This window comes from Mesoplodon densirostris, chromosome 3 (assembly GCF_025265405.1).
Source record: "Mesoplodon densirostris isolate mMesDen1 chromosome 3, mMesDen1 primary haplotype, whole genome shotgun sequence".
Classification (NCBI taxonomy): Eukaryota; Metazoa; Chordata; class Mammalia; order Artiodactyla; family Ziphiidae; genus Mesoplodon; species Mesoplodon densirostris.
In genome coordinates this window covers 53958893-53984281 of record NC_082663.1, presented here as the reverse complement: position 1 = coordinate 53984281, position 25389 = coordinate 53958893, and the positions used below count along the sequence as shown (strand labels likewise).

Genomic DNA, 25389 nt, shown 5'->3' with positions numbered 1-25389 from the left:
TATGTGAAACCCTCAACAGATCTTGCAAGCTCTCAGACACAACTGATCAGCTACATGACACAAGAGCTTATTTCACTGGCCAACCTGAAACCTGTCATTTGGGTGGCCTGACCAAATGAACTTGAAAGTCACTTAGAGTAAGGGCTTGGGCCAGAAGCCACATGAGTACAGAATAGGTCTGAACAGAAATTGAGCAGATACACAGAAACAAACTGAGCTGACAATAAAGCCTGACAGGAAGAGGCAGATAGTCGCCTTGGATGTTGATACCCTTCTGGTTCCCAGTCCCAGTTCCCACGAGGCCTAGTCTTTATTCTTCTACTCAGGGAAATCTCTTCCTTTTAATAATGTCTCTTCTTGAGCTAGATTAGGTAACACTGTTTCTGTCCTTTGCAACAACAACAAAAAAACTATGATTACAACTAAAGCTACTAAAGCCCTAGCAATTTCAACAAGAATACTCTCTTTTAGCACTTGAAGAACCTGACAAGCCACCACTGAAACTGTATTTCCTAAATTGACAGATCCTTTTGTGAAAGGATGGAAACCTAAATCATCACTGTTGAAAACTACAAACATTTCCAAATATCCCTACTTGAAAACCACATCATTTCAAAGTTAAAACATCCACAGGAATAAGAAATGTGAGCCTGGTTAGTAAACCACACACTACTTAGATTTGAGCAGCCCAAAAACTGGTTAAAAGATGCTGATCTGTTCTGAACAGCATTATAGTAAGAGCATGGATCCTAGTGCTATAAGCAATTTTTTTCACCTTCATCTCCAATTACCTTCCTTAAAATAGACAGTAAAAGCAACACAGTATTTACTTTATAAAAAATGTAAACATATGACCTTTTCAGGAGAGGCAGTAACACTTTTATTTTGAATATTATAGGCTAAAATAATACAGTGGCAAGCCTGAATACAGATATCTCAGCAAACAAATGTGTATTTACAGATTTATAAATCAGTATATTACTAAATCTTATATTTAGATCTTCCTCTCTAGTTTATCTAGGCTATTAAATAACATTTACTTTTTAAAAAATTAAATAGGATTATCATGTTCAAATTTAACTCTGACCTACACTTTTAATTTTTAAAAGGGGTTACATATTCCATTTGTTCTAAATGTATGCTGCTAAAGAAAGTAACAGTACTCAAACATAGCAGATTTTACTTTGACCTCATTTGTTAATTCAAGTTTTGTTTTGTTTCTTTAAATATAAAACCTTCTACAATCACTTTCCAAACAAATCAGAATTTCTCACTGGGAGTTTAATGGAGAAATCACAGAACCAACTTTTTGAGCACCAGTTAAATTTCTTAGACCCTAACTGGTTATCTTATTTTTCATTAAACATGGTGATGGCACTGTACAATCTTTTAAAAAATCAATGTGGTAATACTATGTCCAATACTTTATTATATTAATATACATCTCTTGAGGATCTATCAAAAAAGATACAATGCAAAACATGGACAAAGCTTTATGTATGAAAATATTAACTGACACAATGTATAACAGGGTTTCTCAGTAGGGCTCCAGTGATTGTCTGGATGCCACAATTCTCCTTTCTGTAAGACTTCCTTATGAATTATTGACACTTACCCACCAATGCCAGAGGCCCTCCAATCACTGTGGACAATCAAAAATACACATTTTTCAAATACTTCTAGCTAAAATTCAATGACAGAATGTCAAACACACATACACACTTGAGACATCAGCCTTTAAATATTACAATAAATAAAACACAACAATATGAAAAATGCTTACCACAGGCTGAGTGAAAAAAGTTTACAGTAACAGTGTATAAATCCTTTGATTACACTATATTAAAATAAATGCATGTAAAAAGGACTGGAGAGAGGTTTTGATAGGGTGGTAGGATCACTGACAGTGTACCTTTTTCTCTATTTCTCCTGATGTGACTATATAGGTTATATTAATTTTAGCTAGTTGACAGCTTTTACCTTATTAGTACTTTTAAAGACCAGAGAAGTGAAGAAAACCAGCAAGCAAAAAAACACAAAACAAAAAAACCCCACAGGTGTCGATGTTAGAAATCAGGCCAGGATTACCCTAGGGGTATTATGCACTTGAGAGGGGAGAGGACAACTCCTGGGGCACAGAGAATCCTATCCGGGTGCTGGATGTGTTCACTTTGTGAAAATTCAACAAGCTGTATACACTTATCCCTGCACTTTTCTGCTCCTTATACCTCCATGAAAAGCTTACTGAAAAAACAACAAAGACTTCTTACCATTGTAAAAAGGTTTTCATGATGTATGAGATTTCCTTACTGAGTAAAAAGTTAAAACAGAAATTCTGGATATTTATCATCTGGCAGCACTAATAAGAATTTTTAATATTTACAGTGAATGTTTACACCAATTCTTAATGTTTAAAAAGAAACTGAATCATGGCCTCATGCCAAAAAAAATTAAATTTAAAAATCTGAATTTTCATATTAGCAACCAAATTCTTAAAATGTTAATGAGAAACTATTCTCACATTCTATTAAAGAAATATCGTTCCAAATTTAAAACAAATGAGTTGCTACTCAGCTTCCAAAGATTAATCATAAAATACTGTCTCCACACACTGCAAAATAGAATTATCTGTCTTCAATACAACTACCACTATTGCATTTTTATGCATTTCGGCCCAAATCTGCAAACACATCTTTAATATAAGGACCAGGTTATGACAACTTCATTACAGAGCAAGCAGAAAACATGCTATTAGAAAAGCATGTCAATACTTATGAAAAACAGGAATAGGGACTGACTGCCTTTAAGAAAAACTGGTCAAGGGTTTTGCCTGGCCTATATGTGTTATATTTATGTTACAATTTTGCAAAATGTATTACAGTTTGTGACACAATAATTCTATATTAATGCACTGTTTAAGTAAAGAGCTTTTTTATTCTCTGACTTTTAAACTCCAAGCAACTAACACTTGATTTCAAAAAACAGCCCATTACTAAATGTCAGATGATAACTGGCAGCATATTGCCACCCAAGTGCATTTTTCAACTATGTAAGTGGTGTTATGTTGGCAATGAAGAATATTCTGTGATATACTTCGTCTGCCCATGAGACACCTTATTATGACAACCTTGAAAGCAAGGTTAGTTTACAATCATGTACAAAATATTTTACTATTTGATTCCAATTCCTTCAGAATACAGCACTCCTCCAAACAGTTCTCAATTATTAAGAAATGTTCTGAGCGCTTAAATGAAGAGATAGCTGAAAGCACTTTCAAAGTTATAAGATATTCAAAGCTATACATGAGATGCCTAGTCAGTAAAGATACACGTGCATGCCCTTATGAAGCATCTCTGACAAAACTGTATTACCGAATCTATTCATGTAAAACCAATTTATATAAACCCAGATGAGTCATTCTACAACACAAACTACAAGACAAAATATTAATGTCATGAAAAACTTTTAAAAAGGTGACTGGGAAAAAAAAAAAAAGGTGACAGGGAGGGTGGAGGGGTGGCTGTCCTAGATTGGAGATAACCAAATGCATTGAGTGATCTGATTATATTCTAGATCAGAAAAAGAAAATGGAAAAAAGGCATTATCAGTATAACTGAAGAAATTCAGATGTTATATTTTAATCAATGTTAAACTTCTTGGATGTGTTCATAGTATTGTGGTAATGCAGGAGAATGTACTTCTTAAGAAGAGATTCACATTTAAGTGTTGAGGAATGAATAGTCATGGTGTCTGCAACTACTTTTAAAAGCATGGGAGAGGGGAGGGTTGTAGGGGTGTCTGTGTGTGTAGGTGGGGAGAGGGAGAGGGAGATACAAAGACAGAAATCAACTGTGGCAAACTATAAATGCAGATGAAGGGAACATGGGAGTTATTCTTTAGCTTTTCTGTATACATGAAATATTTCAAAAGAAAAATGAGAAGAAAAAAGTAAAATTTAAAAATCCAAACACCAACTTTTATCAGTATCTATGCAGTAGCAATGCAATATACTTACAGAGAGAAAACCGAAGAAAAATAGGTCTACATGCATCACTATGAAACAAACCAAAAAGTCAAATACAAATTTTTTTAAAAAGGAGAAAAATCCTGGGGAACTACTATCCCTTCCTTCAAAGGATTTTGATAAAATGAACAAAATACGGAGAATTTTCATATTCTAAGCTCTAGCTTTAAAAAGTTTATGCCTGTAAGGAAGTAAACAACCTTCAAACCCCTTACAAGTTTTGTGAGTAGACGGTACTGTACAAGGGAAATGTTACTTCAAAATACACTACTTGGGAAGTGTCTGAGAACTGTGAATGCCAGTCCAGATCTGGACTTTTAAAAGTATACAGCAGGAGTAATCATGTACGGACTATTACTTTTTCTGAAAGGTTTAGGACGGTGTGACCTTCTAGGAAGAAATTTTAATCCGTTGCCAAAAGGGTGAACAGACGTGATCTTTAACAACATGGATGGGCTCGGTTAAATGAACCAAGAAGATGCTAAATTTGTGAACACAGGCCTAGGGACAAATATAGGCCTAATTCCATCTGTCATCAGCTGCACACTTCCCCGTCAGCAACAACGGTCCGACACTGAGGCACTAAGAACTGGACAGTTTATCAGGCGCAGTCTCCGCGATTTGCCATTGCAAAAACGCTATCAGGAGCTTGCCATGAGGACTACCCCGGGCTCACCTGCGGCCATCTTAAGTTCGGGAAAAAAAGAAGGGGAGGAAGGGCACTGAATTCGAGGACCCGGCGGCGACCATAGCCCGGAAAGAACGAAAAAGGCAACCTCTCTAACTCCTCTGTAAGGGTTCTGCGCAGAGGTTAACCCACCAAATACGACTAACATGGAAAGCAGAAGCGTGGGGTCCGGGCCGCAGTGCCCTAATCAAACATGGGCACCAAGGTAAACCCAGCGGTCACGTGACTGACACCGCGCGCCCCCGTCCGCGCTCTCCCCCATGCCTCGGTTCCCGAGGTCTCTCTGGCGCCCGCGCCCCTCCCCCAGCCGAGCTTGAGCACTTACTCCGGTGGGTAGAGCCGCAGCTCCTCGATTTCTCCTAGGAAGGAAAAAAGCGTCCGCATCTGCTCGCTGGTCACCGCCGACGACAGATTCGTCACCTGAATCACCGCTGTAGGGGTGAGGCCGAAGCCTAAGCCCAACCCGAAGCCGCCGCTGTTCATCCCGATACCGCTGCAGCTGCCTGCCTCCCCAACGTCTACGACGCGTCAGCGAGGAAGCCGGGAAAGCGGAGAACGCGCGGCCGCGAGCGCGCTCCCGCTAGCGAATTCACGGCAGCGGGCAGGTCTAGCCGTCCATTTCACAACTCCCCTGCTCCCAGGGCTGCGCGCGTCAGCCGGAAGCGTCGCCCCGGCAACCCGGCGGATCTCGCGGGGCTTCGGCCTGGAGCTCCCGGGTACCTGAGGCTGTTTCTCCCCCTGCGCTTCCCCCTGGCAAGGTTTTGATCGAGTTTTTTCCCGGCCTCCACTCGATCAGTTTCTTGTGCTCCTGTAAACATGGGAGACCCACCTCTTTCCAGTCTTTACACTAGATAGGAATGGGGAACCAAGAGGCCTGGCCTGCTGGTGCGGAGCTGTGAAGAAGGAATGACTCGAGCATCGCAGATCAATACTTGACCGAATTATAACGTGTCATTATTATATACAGGCAGCTCCCTCGCCCCGACTATTTTAAAAAATTGGCCGGCGTCCTAACTGTGAAGCAACTTGGGAAATTTTACAAAACCTGTAAATTTTGACGGAATTAAGGAAGGAAGCAGTTAAGATGAAGGCTATGCCGTTGTCGTTTAAAACATTTATTCGCTCACTACGCAGGTATTAATATTTGAGTGTTATGTACCAGACACTGTTAGACAAGAGCACATAAAAGACAGTTACGGAAGGTCCACATAGACCTTGCAACCTAATGAGAGACAAGTAACAGTAGTATGGAAAACTAGGGCAGCTGTTCCCAAAATTCCATTCACAGAACCTGGAGGGTCCTCGAAGCCTTTTGAGTGATTATGCAAGGTCAAAACCGTTTCCATAATACTAAGACTCTTTGTTGACAATTGCACTGATGGTGTAAAAGCAATAGTGTGACTCCTGGCACCTCAGCAGGAATCAAGGAAGTGGTGTCAAACTGCGCTACTGGTATTTTGTATTCCTCACTTCCTGGCACTCATAGCATATAAAAATTATGATTTTTAAAATAAACTAGTTTAAGAATATCCTTGACAAAGGAGTAAAAATTATTAATTTTATTAAATCTTCACCCTAGCATACACCTCTTTTTAATGTGTGAAGAAACGGTAAGTACTTCTGCTGCATGCCCAAGTAGGAGGAACATCTCCAGAAAAATCACTTGTGTGATTGTTCGAGTTTTCACACAAAGATCCAAAATTTTTAAAATTTGTATCCACCACCTTGAGCGTGACAGCTTTCCAGTATTTAGACTTTTCTGCTAAAAACACCAGTGATATTAACAAACGTATTTTTTCACATTATATATTGAAATAAGTGACCATTTGAAAATCTCGACAACTCAATGAACCACTGTTTTCAAAATAATCAATGCATGCTATTACAGAATCAAAAAGAGTCATCAAAGTGGATGGACCCATGGATTTTAATCTAGCAGAATACAAAAAGTTAATTCATGTGGTTTCAGATTCAGTCCACATTGAAATTGCACTCTTAGAAACTATCACATGTCCAGTTTGGTATAGTATCAAACAAGAATATCTAGAATTATCTAGAAAGACTATGAAAATAGTTTCCCCTTTTCCAGCTCCTTATCTATGTAAGACCAGATTTTCTTCATATGTTTCAACAAAAACATATCACAACAGATTGAATGCACAGATAGGGAAATCCAGCTGTCCTCTATTTAAGCCAGACATCAAAGAGCTTTGAAAAATGTAACGCAATACCACTCTTCTCAAAATTCTTTTTTGGGAAATATCACTTTATCATAAAAATACATCATTTACCCCCCATAGCCATTGGGAGCAGGCTGAAAAAATGCATCATTTATATAAGTACATAACAGGTTTATAATTATTTTTACATGGGTTTTTTAAATCTTAAACTTCACAGATTTAATTTCTTTTTTTTTGATATATTTATTTATTATGTTGAGTCTTTGTCGCTGCACACGGGCTTTCTCTAGTTGCAGCAAGCGGGGACTACTCTTCCTTGCGGTGCAAGGGCTTCTCATTGTGGTGGCTTTCCTTGTTGCGGAGCACAGGCTCTAGGCGCGCGGGCTTCCGTGGTTGTGGCACACAGGCTTAGCTGCTCCACAGCATGTGGGATCTTCCTGGACCAGGGCTCAAACCCGTGTCCCCTGCATCGGCAGGGGGATTCTTAACCACTGCGCCACCAGGGAAGTCCCAGGTTTAACTTCTAATATGATAAATATAGATAGATATCCCATAAATCTCTTAGGATCCTTGATAATTTTTAAGAGTAAAAGGGTCCTAAGACCAAAATGTTTGAGAACTACTACCAGAGGGATAAGCACAGGGAGAATTGGGAGCATATAGGAAGGCCACTTAAACTTAGTGCCAGTGGAAGTCTTCCCAGGAGAGATGTTGCTTGCACTGAATCTTGAACAAAGAGGAATTAGCCAGACAAGGAGGGAGGGAGGAGCAATGAAGGGCATTCCAGACTGAGCTTGGAGAATATACAAAAGCAGAAAGGTTGAGAGCCCAAGTGAGGTCCAGAATATTCAAAGTTTAGTATTGCTAGACCAAAGGCTGAGAATGACTAGAGATACACACGAAAGAATAAGCCTTGATGAAAGATGCTGTTTGTCATGCTAAGAGGTTACTTCATCACAAATTGTTGGGAGCTGTTAAAGATGTTTGAGCAGGAGAGTGACTATGTCAAGATTCCTAGAATGACAGTTGTCACTGCAACATGGAGATACATTGAAAAGGGTGGAAACTAGAGGCAAAGGACTGGTTCGAAGGGTAAGTGGTGGTAGGAGTGGAAAGCAAGAAACAGTCCCAAATTTAGGGTCATTGAACCCATTTAAGAATAAAAGGAATAAAAACTATCCATTCGGGAAAATATATATGGACATACACTTTGTTTTAGATACAATTACAAGTGTTTTTCAGTCTTCCTCAAGCCCAACCATAGATCCCAGGATTAACTTCCACTTGTTTAGAACACTGGTCTTCAGACTTTTATGTGCATCAAAATCACCTGGAGGGCACATTAAAACAGATTGCTGGCTCCATCCCCAGATATTCTGATTCATTAGATCTGGAGGAGGAGCCTGAAATTTTCAATTTCTAACAAGTTCCCAGGTGATGGTGCTGCTGGTGATCCAAGAACTCCATTTTATTTAAATAAATAAATTTACTTATTTATTTTTGGCTGCGTTGGGTCTTCGTTGCTGCGCGTGGGCTTTCTTTGGTTGCGACGAGCGGGGGCTACTCTTCATTGTGGTGCGCGGGCTTCTCATTGCAGTGGCTTCTGTTGTTGCGGAGCACAGGCTCTAGGCGCACGGGCATCAGCAGTTGTGGCGCATGGGCACCAGCAGTTGTGGCGCACGGGCTTAGTTGCTCCGCGGCATGTGGAATCTTCCCCGACCAGGGTTCGAACCTGTGTCCCCTGCATTGGCAGGCAGATTCTTAACCGCTGTGCCACCAGGGAAGCCCCCAAGAACCCCAATTTGAGCACCACTGGTTAAGAAGGTTGTAAAGCGGTACTTAGTAGATTTAGTAATCTACTGTTGATGGTAAAGCAGAGGGAGGAATTTGTTTCTGGCCTGAGGGACCGTGTAATAGTGCCATAGTTTAGGACCAAAAATAAGAACAAAGAGCAAATTTGTAAAGAAGGAGCAAAAAATATTGAAATCCATTATGGACAAGTTCCTGAAATGAAATTTAAGGAAAATGTCCAGAACTAAGATAAAGTATGTGATTTAAGCTTCAAAGTAGATACAGTTATGCCAGGTACATGTGTAGCATGAGAAATGCGTTGGGTAACATTAAAGGGACAAATACAACAAACAGCCAAAAATAAAAACATAAATAAAACCAAGCCAGGAGGAAAATTAGGAGGGAGGTTAGTCACAAAAGTTGAGGGAGGAAAGGTTTTAATGGGAAAAAATGAAGAGTAGGGAGGAAAGAATGATAAAAAGTGTCAAAGTCTGCAAAGATGACAAAATCAGGAATAAAATGTACCCATTGGTAGATATACTGTGACTACTGAGACAAAAGCTACATGAACCCGTTTAGAGAGGCAAAGGTCACAGTGTCATTGTCACTTCCACTGATTCCTCTATGAATCCCTCACCCAAATTTCCCACCCCTTGGCATGTTCTAGCTCTGCCACTCTGACCAATCTCAGACTAATCCACCCTGGCCCTCTGAGATTCATTTTAGAATTCCAGCCTCCATGCTAGTATGTTCTGTCTCCAATCTCTGTAATCATTTTCATGGCCCCAATTTGCAGATATTTCTTCATCACGAGGCCCCTTGTTTTCATCTGCCTACTGACCCAACATCTTCTAAATAAGACAAGCAGAGACAAAGTTGCAGTGCAGGAAAAAAGGTCTCCTCATAAGTAAAACAGGCCCATAAGAGCAAGCCAGAAATCAAAAATAAGAATGACAAACTCTAGCAAGTAAATTAACAACAAAAAGAGAAAGGTATACATTAAAATTTTATGCATGTACAGTATTGGATTTAGAACCAAGAGGTGACTTTGGAGAGTACAGTGACAGGAAGAGAACGCTTGAGCTGGGAAGGGGCGCAGATGAGTGTGGACTGTACTTATAAGAATAGATCTTGGTGCCTTTGTTCAGTCTTGTTTTGCTTTTCAAACAAGCGAGATCTGCAGCAAACCTACTCTATGGAATTTTAAAGGAAATTTGACAGTAGAGAATAATTTAGAAGTAATTTTAGGTAAGGAAGGATCTGTAAGTAGCCCTATCTTTGAAGGAGGAGTGCAGATTGTAGTCCTAAGACAGCAAGAACACACTGGAAGGAAGGTTAATCAGTTGTACCAGAAAGAATCAGAAAAAGAGTGAGAACTGTGCACGCATGAGTGCCCCTGTGTGTGTACAGGAAGTTCCCTATATGTGAATGAGTTCCATTTGGAGAGCACATTCATGAGCCCAATTTGTTCATAAGTCCAACAAAGTTAGCCTAGGTACTCAACTAACACAATCAGCTATATAGTACTGTACTGTAATAGGTTTATAATACTTTTCACACAAATAATACGTACATAAAAAAACAAACACAAAAAAGAAGAAAACATTTTTAATCTTACAGTACAGTACCTTGAAAAGTAGAGTAGTACAGTACAACAGCTGACATACAGGGACTGGCACACATGTTCGCATCTTTGAAAGTTCGCAACTTGAAGTTTCATACGTAGGGGACTTACTGTATTGTGTGGGGTGTTTGTTTTTGTTTTTGTTTTTGTTTTTTGTGGTACACGGGCCTCTCACTGTTGTGGCCTCTCCTGTTGCGGAGCACAGGCTCCGGACGTGCCGGCTCAGCGGCCATGGCTCGCGGGCCCAGCCACTTCGCGGCATGTGGGATCCTCCCAGACCAGGGCACGAACCCGTGTCCCCTGCATCGGCAGGCGGACTCTCAACCACTGCGCCACCAGGGAAGCCCTGTGTGGGGTGTTTTGAAATAGAACTTTTTCAGAAATGAAGCAGAAACTTTTTTTTTTTGGCCATTCGGCTTGCAGGATCTAAGTTCCCCAACCAGGGATAGAACCAGGGCCCCCGGCAGTGGAAGCGCAGAGTCCTAACCACTGGACTGCCAGGTAATTCCCTTTTGGCTGTGTTGCACAGCTTGAGGGATCTCTAGGCCACCAGGGAACTCCCCAAAGCAGAAACTCTCTTAGTCTTTTTAGTCTTTTCCTGTGCTAAATCACACGACCCTCTTCTTTCAATACCCAGAAGTCTCAATTAGTTCATGATGTCTCTAGTGGGCTAGTTCTGGAACCCTATCATTGGCATAATTTTTTTAAATTACTAACAAATTATTCTTGCTAGCTTGAACAGAGAGGAAAGTGTAGACAGTAATAGAGTAGAAGAAATAATCACACAACCAAACTTGAGAAGGGATGTAAATAGGGCATATTTAGAACAGGCTTTGGCTACTCTAAATAAAGTAGAAAATATGTAAGAAGATGACTAAGGTATTTAATGGACTTGCAGGAAGAACAGAACAAATAAATCTTAGGAAGGGAAGTGACCAGGGCAGCTCTGAGAACTTTGACAGCAGATATTCATAGACCATCTCAAGAGTGTTGCCAATAAGGTAAATCAACTCCAATAATTCCCAGCTCCTGGCAACCACTGATCTGCTTTCTCTTTCTTTACATTTGCCTTTTTTGGAAATATATATAAATTTAGTTATACAATACATAGTCTTTAGTGTCTGGCTTCTACCATTGAGCATAATGTTTTTGAGGTTCATTCATGTTGGAAAGTGTTTCAGTAGTTTATTCCTTTTTAGTGCTGAACAGTAGACCATTGTATGAATTTTCAACATTGTGTTTACTTGTTCAACATTTGATGGACATTTGGATTGTTTCTAGTTTGGGGCTATTATGAGTAATGCTACTATGAGCATTCATGTAAAAGTGTAATTTCTCTTTAGTAGATACCTAAGAGTGGGATTGCTGGGTCATGTGGTAAGTTTGTTTAACTTCTTAAGAAATTGCCCAACTGTTTTCTAAAGAGGCCATACCATTTTACATTTCCACCAGCAATGATGAGAGTTATGTAAGTAATGATATATCATTAGAGTTTTAATTCCCATTTCCCTAATAGCTAATAATGTTGAGCAACTTTTCATGTACTCATTAGCCATTCATATATATTCTCTGATGGTATGTCTATTCAAATATTCAAATCTTTTGTCATTTTTTAATTGGGCTGTTTCTCTTTTCATACAATTGTAAGAGTTCTTTAATTCTGGATATGAATCTGTTATCAGATGTATGACTTGCAAATATTTCTTCCCAGACCATCACTTGTCTTTTCATTTTCTTTTGGACATGCATCAGTGTTTAGTCTTTTCATTTTTTAATAGTGTCTTTCAAAGAGTAAAGGTTTTTTATTTTGATAAAGTCCAAATTATCAATGTTTTGTGTTATGTACTGTGGGTGGTTTTTTTCTTTTTTTTTGGCTCTGACCAGGGATGGAACCCATGCCCTCTGCAGTGGAAACGTGGAGTCCTATCCACTGGACCACGCCAGGGAATTCCCAGAACTGTTTTTATTGTCACGTCTAAGAAATCTCTGCCTAACCCAAGGTTATAAAGATTTTTCTCCTGTGTTTTTGTAGACATTTTTAGTTTCAGCTCTTACATTTAGGTCTCTGACCCATTCTTAGTTAAATTTTATGTGTGGTGTGAGGTAAGGGTCATTGTTGTTGTTGTTGTTGTTGTTGTTGTTGTTATCATCCTTCTCCTTCTCCTTCTTTCTCCTCTTTTTCTTCTTTTTCTTCTTCCTCTTCCTCTCCTCTTCCTCCTCCTCCTTCTTCTTCATATGATATCAAATTGTTCTAGCACCATGTGTTGAAAAGACTGTACATTCTGCATTGAATTGTCTGAGCACCTTTGTCAAAATTCAATTGACCATAAGTTGAAGAATTTTATTTCTGGACTCTCAATTCTGTTCTACTAGTCTATATATCTATTCTTACACCAATACCACACTATCTTAATTACTGCATATTCATAATAATTTTTGAGATGACCATGTGATATTTCTAGGATAACTTCCACTTAGTCATGATGTGTAATCTTTTTTGTGTGTTGTTAGATTTGGCTAATATTTTTTAAAGAATTTTAATATTTATTTTCATGAGGGTTACTGGGACCTAATTACAAACAAAAATAAACAAATGGGACCGAATTAAACTTAAAAGCTTTTACACAGCAAAGGAAACCATGAACAAAATGAAAAGACAACCCACAGAATGGGAGAAAAAATATTTGCAAATGAAGCAACCAGGCAAGGGATTAATCTCCAAAATATACAAACAGCTCATGTGGGACTTCCCTGGCAGTCCAGTGGTTAAGACTGTGCTTCCACTGCAGGGGGCATGGGTTCAATCACTGGTCGGGGAACTAAGATCCTGCATACCACGTGGCATGGCCAAAAAATTAAAAAAAAAAAAAAAGATCATGCAGCTCAATATCAAAAAAACAAACCACCCAATCAAAAAATGGGTGGAAGAGGGACTTCCCTCATGGTCCAGTGGTTAAGACTCTGTGCTCCCAATGCAGGGGGCCCAGGTTTGATCCCTGGTCAGGGAACTAAAGATCCCACATGCTACAAAGGAGATCCCGTGTGCTGCAACTAAGCACAGTCAAATAAATAAATAAATATTTTTAAAAAATGGGCGGAAGATCTAAATACCCATTTCTCCAAAGAAGACATACAGGTGGCTAAAAAACATTTGAAAAGATGCTCAACATCATTAATTATTAGAGAAATGCAAATCAAAACTACAATGAGGTATCACCTCACACCAGTCAGAATGGCCATCATCAAAAAACCTACAAACAATAAATGCTGGAGAGGGTGTGGAGAAAAGGGAACCCTCTTGCACTGTTGGTGGGAATGTAAATTGGTACAACCATTACCGAGAATAGTATGGAGGTTCCTTAAAAAACTAAATATAGAACTAACATATGATCCAGCAATCCCTCTCCTGGGCATGTACCTGGAGAAAACCATAATTTGAAAAGATACATGCACCCCAATATTCATTGCAGCACTATTTGCAATAGTGAGGACATGGAAGCAACTTAAATGTTCCTCAACAGAGGAATGGATAAAGACAATGTGGTAATATATACAATGGAATATTACTCAGCCATAAAAAAGAACAAAATAATGCCATTTGCAACAACAACATAGATGGACCTAGAGATTGTCATACTGAGTGAAGTAAGTCAGAAAGAGAAAAACAAATATGATATCGCTTATATCTGGAATCTAAAAGAAAGGGTACAAATGAACTTACCTTCAAAATGAAAATAGAGTTATAGATGTAGAAAACAAACTTATGATTACCAGTGGGTAAAGTGGGCAGGGATAAATGGGGAGATTGGTACTGACATATACAAACTACTATATATAAAATAGATAACTAATAAGTACCTACAGTAAAGCACAGGGAACTCTATTCAATACTCTGTAATGGCCTATATGGGAAAATAATCTAAAAAAGAGTGGATATATGTATACGTATAACTGAGTCACTTTGCTGTTCACCTGAAACTAACACAACATTGTAAATCAACTATACTCCAATAAAAAATTTTTTTAAATCATAAAAAAGAATTTTAATATTTCTTTTCAGGCTTCCCTGGTGGCTCAGCAGTTAAGAATCTGACTGCCAATGCGGGGGACACGTTTTGAGCCCTGGTCCAGGAAGATCCCACATGCCGCAGAGCAACTAAGCCCGTGTGCCTCAACTACTGAGCCCACATGCCACAACTACTGAAGCCCACGTGCCTAGAGCCCGTGCTCCGCAACAAGAGAAGCCACCACAATGAGAAGCCTGCGCACTGCAAGGAAGAGGGAGCGGCCCGCGTACCGCAAAAAAAAAAAAAAAAAAAAAAAAAGAAACTTGCTCAAGATCACATAACCAGTGAGTGATGATTCCAGTCTGTTTGACTCCCAAGCTCTTCCCACTTCTCCACAGTGTCCCTTGCCTAAGTCTGTTGGGTTGCTATAACAAAGTACAATTGACTGAATGGCTTAAAAAAGAAAATTATTGGGCTTCCCTGGTGGCGCAGTGGTTGAGAGTCCGCCTGCCGATGCAGGGGACGTGGGTTCGTGCCCCGGTCCGGGAAGATCCCACATGCTGCGGAACGGCTGGGCCCGTGAGCCATGGCTGCTGAGCCTGCGTGTCCGGAGCCTGTGCTCCGCAACAGGAGAGGCCACAGCAGTGAGAGGCCCGTGGAGGCTGGGAAGTCCAAGATCAACGTACCAGCAGATTCAGTGTCATGATGAAGACTTCCTTCCTGGTTCACACATGACCATCTTCTCACTGTGTCCTCACACGGTGGAAGAGACATGGGAGCTCTCTAGGTTCACTTTTATAAGGGCACAAATCCCATTCATGAGGGCTCCACCTTCATGACCTAATCACATCCCAAATGCTCCACCCCCTAATACCATCACACTGAGAGTTAGTATTTCAATGTATGAATTTTGGGGGATATAAACATTCAGTCCTTAACACTCCTCAGCAATAACTTAGGTGTGAATAAATGCTTTTCAGCATAAAGTGAACTTTCAACAATTTTACCTTGTTAGATCGTCAAGGGAAACCTGTGATGTAGAAATTTTAATGAAGGTTAAACAGAAGCATAAAAGTAGTATTTAAAAAGAAAAGCATACCCAAGACTTAAACACAGGCTTTCTAATACCTAATTATTTCCTTAGTCATTAAAACATAATTTTTAGAGCAAAAACCTTATTTGATGAAAAAATATTATATAGGTAATACATGCATATAACTAAAAATTCAAAATCTACAAAAGGGTATATTATTCAGTTACTTAAGTAGGTACTCAAAAAGGGAAGATATAGTTTAAAAGTCTCTCCCAACCCCTGTTTCTCAGCCACCTAGTTTCCCTTTCTTGGGAGAATAAATTGCATTGCTTATTTAACATCCCTCTTGGCCAGACGCTCAACTAGGTGCCTAATAGGTCCGAACCAAAGTAACTCAAAGTAACCACATACACATAGTACAGTGTTAAGACCAATATAAAGAGAGTTGGGGTTTTTAAAATTAAAACAATGCATGTTTATTTCTCAGTCATGCTATCCATCGAATGTGCCAGGGAATTCTGCTCATTGTATCCCCAATGTATATGAATATAATCTGACATGCAAGATAGGAGAGGGACAATTTCTTAGCCTTTAGTATAGAATGTGGTCTTCTAATGAACTGAAACAAATTAAAGGAGAATATTTTCCTGACCTATTTCAATAAGCTTTGGAGGAAACATCAAAGAAACATTTATTAAAACCTCTAAGGAATAAACATTCTTATATAATTTATTCCCACAGAGATTCATAGGCATATTTGTAAATTTTAAGAGCAGAAATTTTATATTCTTACCCTGGTTGACTATTTAGATCTAGCTGTCCTTCTTGAAAACTTAACAGAATAATAAAAATTGAAGCAGAATTTTCCACTATGAAATGCTCAAAGCTCTTCACTCTGCTGTCAGGAAAGTGTTGCTAGAGATGCAACATGGAATGCAATATGTTAAGGAATGCAACATGTTAAGCAATGAAATTTTTAGTGCAATAAGCAGAAGAGTCAAAACATCCTTCTTTGGCAATGTTCTACTTGTGTTCACGGCTTGTCATGCTCCCCAAATCTCCACATGTTCACAACCCAGAAGCTCTTTGAACCCCATCCTTTTGGGTTTTTATGGAGGCTTCATTACACAGTCATGATTGATTGAATCATTGGTCATTGGCATTGATTCAACCTCCAGCCCCTCTCTCCTCCCCAGAGATGGGTGAGTGGGTGGCGGGGCACTGAAAGTCCAATTCTCTAATCTCATGGCTGGGTTGCCTGGCAACCATTAACATAACAAAAGATACCTTTATAAGCTCTTAAGAAATTCCAATGGTTTTGGAGCTCTGTGCCAGAAAACAAATAAATGTTTCTATTATAAATCGCAGTATCACACCTACTCTAACAAGAGATTTGTATATCTAACTGCCTCCTGGTCATCTCCCCTTGAACGTCCAAAAAGCTGTTCAAACTCAAAATGTCCAAAAGTGATCCATTTTTATTTCCTGATGCCCATATCAAACTTGCTGCTCTTTTGCACTTGTCAACCTCTCAACTTGTACATATCCCTTCCAACCCTTACCCACCATGCACCTTATACTTTAGCCTTGTTAGGCTACGTCTACTTCCTACAAGGTACCCTACTGTTATTCACATTTGTTGCAGAATGACTTTTGCACCACATAAGTGACTTAATGCAATTCACAGTTCATTGTCCCTAACCCATTCCTGTGAGTTAATTAATGCTTGGCACTTACTACTGCATGGACACAAAGGAAAAGATTGATGTCCTAAAGGCTCAATCCCCCACTCTCTCATTCTGGAATCCTGGCTAGTAGGCTATCTGGGTTCTGACAATCTTCCTTTGCAAGGGATGCCGCTTTCCAGAGTTAAAATGTTACCTGTGCCTCTGGACTCTGGCCTCTCAGATCCCAATCTCACTCATCCCTGTGAAAATTGGAGGATTAAGGTTGGCCCTTAGGGCACCATCCTACCAGGATGAATACTGTTCTAGCTGTAGCCACCCAGCTCTTGCTTATGAACTCTCTCCCCAAAGTTGATACAACAGAAATAGAAAAAAATAGCTCTCATATATTTCCTCATATGATCTATACAGGAAATTTGGGGGGGGGGGGTCTCATTAGCAATGGTATAACTACTTTATGTAGGGAGACAAGTTCAATAAACAAAAACTTTCTTCTGACTTATGAGGGCCAGTAAACATTTATTTTTTGATTCATGATACATTTTAACAGAAACATACTCCCAGTTTTGCTCCAAACATTATTACAGCCTTAGCTTTTGTTTTTCCGAGAGTAGAAAAACATTTATAAAAGAAATAGTTATACTCAGGCTGATGTTTGCTTTATTATTTTCCTTCTAAAATGCCGAGTTAGGTAACCACAAAACAGAACTTTAATAAATATCTTCCAAAAACTATTTGCCTTGCTTTCACAATACTGCTTCCTTGATCAGGAATGCTGCATCAGTTTGATGGGGCTGCTACAACAAAGTGCAGTGGCTCCCCCCTTATCTGTGGTTTCAGTTATCCACGGTCACTGCAGTCTAAAGTTATTTAATGGAAAATTCCAGAAATAAACAATTCATAATTTTTAAATTGCATGCCGTTCTGAGTAGCATGCAGGTGTCTCACACCATCCTGTTCCATCCCTCCCAGGATGTGAATCATCCCTTTGTCAAGCATATCTCACTCAAATAGTCACTTAGTAACCATCTTGGTTATCAGACCAACAATCAGTGTTGCAGTGCCTGTGTGCAAGTAACACTTATTTTATTTAATAATGGCCCCAAAGTTCAAGAGTAGTGATGCTGGCAATTTGGATATTTTCTTACCGTGCTTAATTATAAATTAACTTTATAATAGGTGTGTATGTACAGGAAAAACAGTACATTATAAGGTTCAGCACAGTCCTCAGTTTCAGGCATCCCCTGGGGATGGACTGTATCCCCCTTGGATGAGGGGGGACTACCATACCACAAACTAAGTGGCTTAAACAATACAAATTTATAATCTCACAGTTCTGGAAGCTAGAAGTCTGAGATTAATATGTCAGAAGGCCTAAGCTCCCTCTGAAGGTACTAGGGAAGGACCTGTTCCATGCCTCACTTTTAGATTCTGGTAGTTCCTTGGCTTTTGGCAGCATTAACTCCAATATCTACATGGTATTCTCCTTGTGTGTGTCTGTGTGTGCAAGTTTTTCCTTTTTATAAGAATACCAGTCATATTGGATTAGGGGTTCATCCTCGAGTATTAAACCTCATTTTAATTACATTGACAGTGACCCTATTTCCAAATAGGGTCACATTTTGAGGTACTAGGTGATAGGACTTCAACATATGAATTTAGTGGGCATGTGGTCCAACACATAAATGCCTTCCCTCATTTGTTCACATGGAAATGCCTGCTCATTTTTCGTGGCTCACAGCATCTTCTGTGAAGCCTTTCCTATCTCCTCTGGGGATTATCAGTAATTCTTTCCTTTGTGGCCACACTGGGCCGGCCCTGTGCTACCTCTATCGCATTTATTTATTTTCTAACCTTTCTTCCCCTACTACACTGTAAGTTGCTTGTGGGCAGACACCTGTCTTGCTCATTTTTCACTCCTTAGCTTCTAGCAGAGTGCATAGCACATAATTAATGCTAAGTAAATATTTGCTGATTGAATGGATGAATGGATGAATTGGGTATAGGCCAACTTAAATAGGAAATAAAAACGAGCTAAATCCCCAGAATCTGTTTCAAATAAAAGAGATGAACACAGAGAACTTGTCCAACCGGGCTCAGCATTTGAGAGAAACTTGTGCTGTTCCTCAACGTAAATTCTCGTGGATCTAGACCTATCCAATATAGTTACCACTAGCCACATATAGCTATTTAAATTTAAATAAATTAAAATTAAATACAATAAAAAATTCAGCTCGGGCTTCCCTGGTGGCGCAGTGGTTGAGAGTCTGCCTACCGATGCAGAGGACACGGGTTCATGCCCCGGTCTGGGAAGATCCCACATGCCTCGGAGCGGCTGGGCCCGTGAGCCATGGCAGCTGAGCCTGCGCGTCCGGAGCCTGTGCTCCGCAATGGGAGAGGCCACAACAGTGAGAGGCCCACGTACCGCAAAAAAAAAAAAAAAAAAAAAAAAAAAAAAAAATTCAGCTCATCAGTCACACTAGCCGTATTTTTTAAAAATAAATTTATTTATTTAATTTATCTATTTTTGGCTGCATTGGGTCCTCGTTGCTGTGCATGAGCTTTCTCTAGTTGCAGCGAGCGGGGGCTACTCTTTGCTGTGGTGCGTGGGCTTCTCATTGAGGTGGCTTCTCTTGTTGCAGAGCACAGGCTCTAGGCGCGTGGGCTTCAGTGGTTGTGGCAGGTGGGCTCTAAAGCACAGGCTCAATAGTTGTGGTGCATGGGTTTAGTTGCTCCGCAGCATGTGGGATCTTCCCGGACCAGGGCTTGAATCCATGTCCCCTGCATTGGCAGGCGGATTCTTAACCACTGTGCCACCAGGGAAGCCCCACACTAGCCATATTTTAATGTTCAATAGCCACTTGTAGCTATTGGTTATCATATTACACAGCACAGATATAAAACATGTCCATAATTTCAGTAAGTCCTATAGGACGGTGCTGGTCTAGAAAATAAAATACTCCCAAGGAGATAGTCCTTCTCAAAGACACAATTCAATTTAACAGTATCAATTCATCTTTTCCTATAAGACAGTATCATGTTTGGTGTCAGCAAGATACAGAAAATGAATATGATTACTGTGATCTTAAGGGACTCACCATTTATTAGTTCAGTGAATTTGTTTTAAATGTTTTACTAAGAAGAAATTTCTTACATTTGAAAAATCATCTACCAAAGCAAACAAAAGTAAGGAAATATCAGGAAATGTTTTACCAATGAAATGCTTTTTTACTCACTATTGGATTATTAAATTGACAACTTAGATACCTGTAAAGGTCATGGTTATCACGCACACATGCTGATCACTGTGTCAGAGGTGGAATAGGGCCACATTTTGATTTAACATATATGTGTCCAAACTGAGACTTCTTAAATAAGTGTTTAAGAAGAATTTAAATACACATTTAGGGAATTCCCTAGCGGTCCAGAGGTTAAGACTCCGTGCTTTCACTGTAGCCGTGGGATGCAGCTAAAAAAAACAACAAAATACCCCCACACATTTAGTATTTAGCTGTGTCCTAGAATCTTATGAACCACATTTAAGTCAAACTAAATTACATTTTTTTTTTTTTTAGTTTAGAAACAACCTCAGGAACACCTTTACTACGAACCATCGGGTCAGATGGGAGCTGGGATCTAGTGAAAATCTAGGGAAAAACAGTTTTCCTATGACATATGGCAGAGCCCCCTCAGGCTTATAATTAGACCATAATAAAACCGAAGGTCACTTTATGTGTCACAGAGGGTGTTTGTGCAAACATTCAAGATGATCACACTGAATTAGAAAATGGATATATTTATTAACTTACAGATAAAGTTAAGAACATTGGGGAAATTAAGAGAAACCATTTTGTATGGAAAATAAGTATCTTTCTTGCATAGTAAATTTGAAACCATACTTATAGAAATATTTCAATCCTTTTCAAAAGACCCACCTTAAATATCATATTTGGTTTTGAATGATATACAATGCCTGCTTTCATTTTTCCCAGCTTTATTGAGTTATAATTGACATAAAACATTGTGTACATTTAAAGTGTACGAAGTGTTGATTTGATACACATATATTGTGAAATGATTTATCTCCCATAGCATCAGCTAACGCCTCCGTAACATCACCTAATTACCGTTTTTTTGTGTGTGGTAAGAACATTTAAGATCTACTTTCTTTATTACATTTTTTTCCTGTTTTTGTTTTTTTTAAATAACCACATGTTCTAAGTGTACCTTTTTGTCAAACTTTGCAACAGTTATTTCATACAGATATTTAATACTTAAGTTATTGTGTACTTTCTTGATAAGTATTCTGATTTTCAAGGATTACTTTTTTGTATTATCAAAAAACACATTTGAATTTAGCATAAAAAAAAACTCGGTTGGCTTCCCCGGTGGTGCAGTGGTTGAGAGTCTGCCTGCCGATGCAGGGAACACGGGTTCATGCCCCGGTCCGGGAAGATCCCACATGCCGCGAAGTGGCTGGGCCCGTGGGCCATGGCCGCTGAGCCTGCGCATCCGGAGCCTGTACTCTGCAACGGGAGAGGCCACAACAGTGAGAGGCCTGCATACTGCAAAAAAACAAAACAAAAAAAACCAAAAAACAAAACTTGGCAAACTTTCAAGTATATAAAACAGTTTTATTAATTACAGTCACCATGCTGTACATTAGATCCCCAAAACTTATTTGTCTTATAACTGGAAGTCTGTATCCTTTCACAAATATCTCCCCATTTTCCCCACCCCCTCAGCCCCTGGTAATCACCATTTTATCAATGCTTTCTGTTTCTATGTGTTCAGCTTTTTAGATTACATGTATAAGTGATATCATACAGTATTTGTGTTTGTCTGACTTATTTCACTTAGCACAATGCCCTCAAGGTCCATCCACATAGTCACAAATGGCAAGATTTTCTTCTTCTTACTGGCTTCTTCCACACACACATACACATAACATGTATCTCACATCTTTATCCATTCATCCATTAACAGACACTGAGGTTATTTCTGTATCTTGGCTATTGTGAGTAACGCTGCCATGAACGAGGGAGTGCAGATATTTTTGAAGATCCTGATTTCATTTCCCTTGGGTATATACCCTGAAGAGAGATTGCTGATAATTTCTTAAGGAGCCTCCATACTGTTTCCCATAGTGGCTGCACCAATTTACATTCCCACCAACAGTGCACAAGGATACGCTTTTCTCCACATCCTCGCCAAAACTAGTTATCTCTTACCCTTTTGATGACTGCCATTCTAACAGGTGCGAGGTCATATCTAATTGTGATTTTGCTTTGCATTTCCCTGATGATTACTATGGTCGAGCATCTCTTTGTGTACCTGTTGGTCACTTGTATGTCTTCTTGGGAAAAATGTGTATTCCATTCCTCTGCCTATTTTTTTAATCCTATGTATCTTTTGCTATTGGGTTGTATGAATTCCTTATATAATTTGGACTTTAACCCCTATCAGATACATGATTTGAAAATGTTTCCCCCCATTCTGTAGGCTGTCTTTTCACTTTGTTGATCATTTCTTTTGTCTTGCAAAACCTTTTTAGTTTGATGTAGTCCCATATGTTTACTTTTTATTTCATTGTTTATGCTTTAGATTTCATATCTTAAAAATCATTGCCATGACCCATGTCAAAAAGGTTTTTCACTATGGTTTCTTCTAGCAGTTTTATGGTTTCAGGTCTTATGTTTAAGTCTTTAACCTACTTCGAGTTAATTTTTGTGAGTGGAATAAGATAAGGGTCTAATTTCATTCTTCTGCATGTGGTTATCTGGTTTTCCCAACACCATTTATTGAAGAGAGCTTCCATTCCCTACTGGGTATTCTTGGCTCCCTTGTCAAATATTAGTTGACTGAATATGCGAGGTTTTTTTTCTGGGCTCTTGATTCTGTTCCATTGGTCTAGGTATCTGTTTTTATACCAATACCATACTGTTTTATTACAATAGCTTTGTAGTATAGTTTGAAATCAGGAAGTGTGATGGCTCCAGCTTTGTTCTTCTTTCTCAGGATTGCTTTGGCTTTTTGGAGTCTTTTGTGGTTCAATACAAATTTTAGGATTATCCTATCTCTGTGAAAAAAATTCATTAAAATTTTGATAGGGATTACATTAAGTCAATAGATGGCTCTGACTGGTATGAATATTTTAACAATATTAATTTTTCTAATACATGAACACTCATATCTTTCCATTTTTTGTGTGTCTTCCATTTTTTTCAGCAGTCTTGTACTTTTCAGTGTATAGATCTTTCATCTCCTTGGTTAAAATTATCCCTAAGTATTTTATTGCTTTTGATGATATTGTGAATGGGATTGGTCTCTTTGTTTCTTTTTAAGATGTATTGTTATTGGCGTATAGAAATGCAACTAGTTTCTGTATGTAGATTTTGTATGCTGCAACTATACTAAATTCACTGAGGAGTTCTAACAGTTTTTTGGTGGAGTCTTTACCATATTTAAGATTATATCATCTACAAAGATAATTTCACTTCTCCCTTTCTGGTGTGAATACCTTTTATTTCTTTTTCTTGCCTGATTGTGCTGGCTAGGACTTCCAGTCCTATGCTGAATAGGTATGGTGAGAGTGGGCACCCATGTCTTGTTTCTAATCTTAGAGGAAAAGCTTTCAGCCTTTCACCATTGAGTATAATGTTGGCTGTGGGTTTCTCATATATGGTCTTGATTATGTTAAGGTATGTTTCTTCTATAACCAATTTGTTGAGTGTTTTTATCATAAAAGGATGTTGCATTTTGTCATATGCTTTTTCTACATCTATGGAGATTGTCATATGATTTTATCTTTCATTCTATAATGTGGTGTTTTTGATTTGTGTATTTTGAATTATCCTTGCATCCCAGGAATAACCCCACTTGATCATGGTGTAGGAGCCTCTTAATGTGCTGCATTTGGTTTGAATTTGTTTTACTGATATTTTGTTGAGAATTTTTGCATCTATGTTCATCAGGGATATTGGCCTATAGTTTTCTTTTCTTGTAGTGTCCTTGTCTGGTTCTGGTATCAGCATATTGCTGGCCTCATAAAATGAATTTCGGAATGTTTCCTCCACTTCAGTTTTTTGGAAGAGATTGAGAAGGATTGGTGTTAATATTTCTTTAAATGTTTGGTAGAATTCTCCAGTGAAACTATATGGTCTGGGCTTTATGTATTGGGAGGTTTCAAATTACTAAGCCCATCACCTTACTAGTTATAGGTCTGTTCAGATTTTCTGTTTCTTCACGATTCAGTCATGGGGGTATCTATGTTTACTAGAAGTTTATTTCTTTTAGGTTATCCGATCTGCTGGCATACGATTATTCTTCTCTTTCCCAAGTCAGTTCATAGAATCTAAAAGAGGTAACTGCAGTGCCCAGAAAGTCTGGGGAAGCTAGTGGCTCACCCCATTCTTTTTTCCTGGCCTGGTGAGAGGAACTCTTTCTAGCTGGCAAATTCTCTCTTGGTGCTGAGCTGCGCTGGCTTGCGGAATGGGGTGATGCAGGCAAGATGAAGCTGTCTTTCCTCTCCCCTTATGGGGCTATTCTCAGGTCTTCCGTTCCACTGTGTTGCTAAAATTTCTTAACTGAACTCCAGGGCTCTTCTTGTTCATGGATAGCTAGCTCTTTGTGGGGGTTTGTCAGGGGAGCCCGTGGATGGGGTCTCCTACATCACCATTTGGGCCTACAATTCCTGCTTTCAACTTCTCTGCTAATTGCTGTTGGTCAAATATTTGCTATCATGTTTGATAATGACTGACTTGAGATCACTTTTCCCCCTTAACATTTAGAAAGACCACATAACAATTACAGAAATTTTGGTAATAGGTCAAGGACTTTCTAGAGCCACATTCCAGTCTTTTTTTTTTTCTTTTTTTTTTTGCGGTACGCGGGCCTCTCACTGTCGTGGCCTCTCCCGTTGCAGAGCACAGGCTCCAGACGCGCAGGCCCAGCGGCCATGGCTCACAGACCCAGCCGCTCCGCGGCACGTGGGATCTTCCCGGGCCGGGGCACAAACCTGTGTCCCCTGCATCGGCAGGTGGACTCTCAACCACTGTGCCACCAAGGAAGCCCCACATTCCAGTCTTTATATAACATTTCTGTAGTGGCAATCAATCATGGGGTACATGTAATTATATAAATTGCCTTTTCCACTTAACGTGATGTTTATCTATGTTGCCTTCCTAATTTTCTATGTCACTTTCTAATCTTCCTAATTATCATTTTAATGATTTATACAGTAGACCAAGTACTTGGTTTATTTAATTAATTATTCTCATATTATTGCCCATTTGGCCTGCTACAGTTTTTTGCTTTACATGTAGTACTGCCATGAACACCAAAAGAATTTCATAAGG

The 25389-nt window shown here is 39.2% G+C and overlaps 1 protein-coding gene across 3 annotated transcripts in view; it reads right to left on the bottom strand.

Annotated features, from left to right (window-relative positions):
- Window positions 1-5338, bottom strand: part of SREK1 (splicing regulatory glutamic acid and lysine rich protein 1) — a 52996-nt gene extending 47658 nt beyond the window's left edge. For all 3 annotated transcript variants that reach the window (XM_060092973.1, XM_060092974.1, XM_060092975.1), the window contains exon 1: window positions 5038-5338. In XM_060092973.1, coding sequence (XP_059948956.1) covers window positions 5038-5195 — 158 coding nt within the window. In that variant the 5' untranslated portion in view covers window positions 5196-5338. The remainder of the gene's footprint in view (window positions 1-5037) is intronic.
- Between the last annotated feature and the right edge of the window lie 20051 nt (window positions 5339-25389).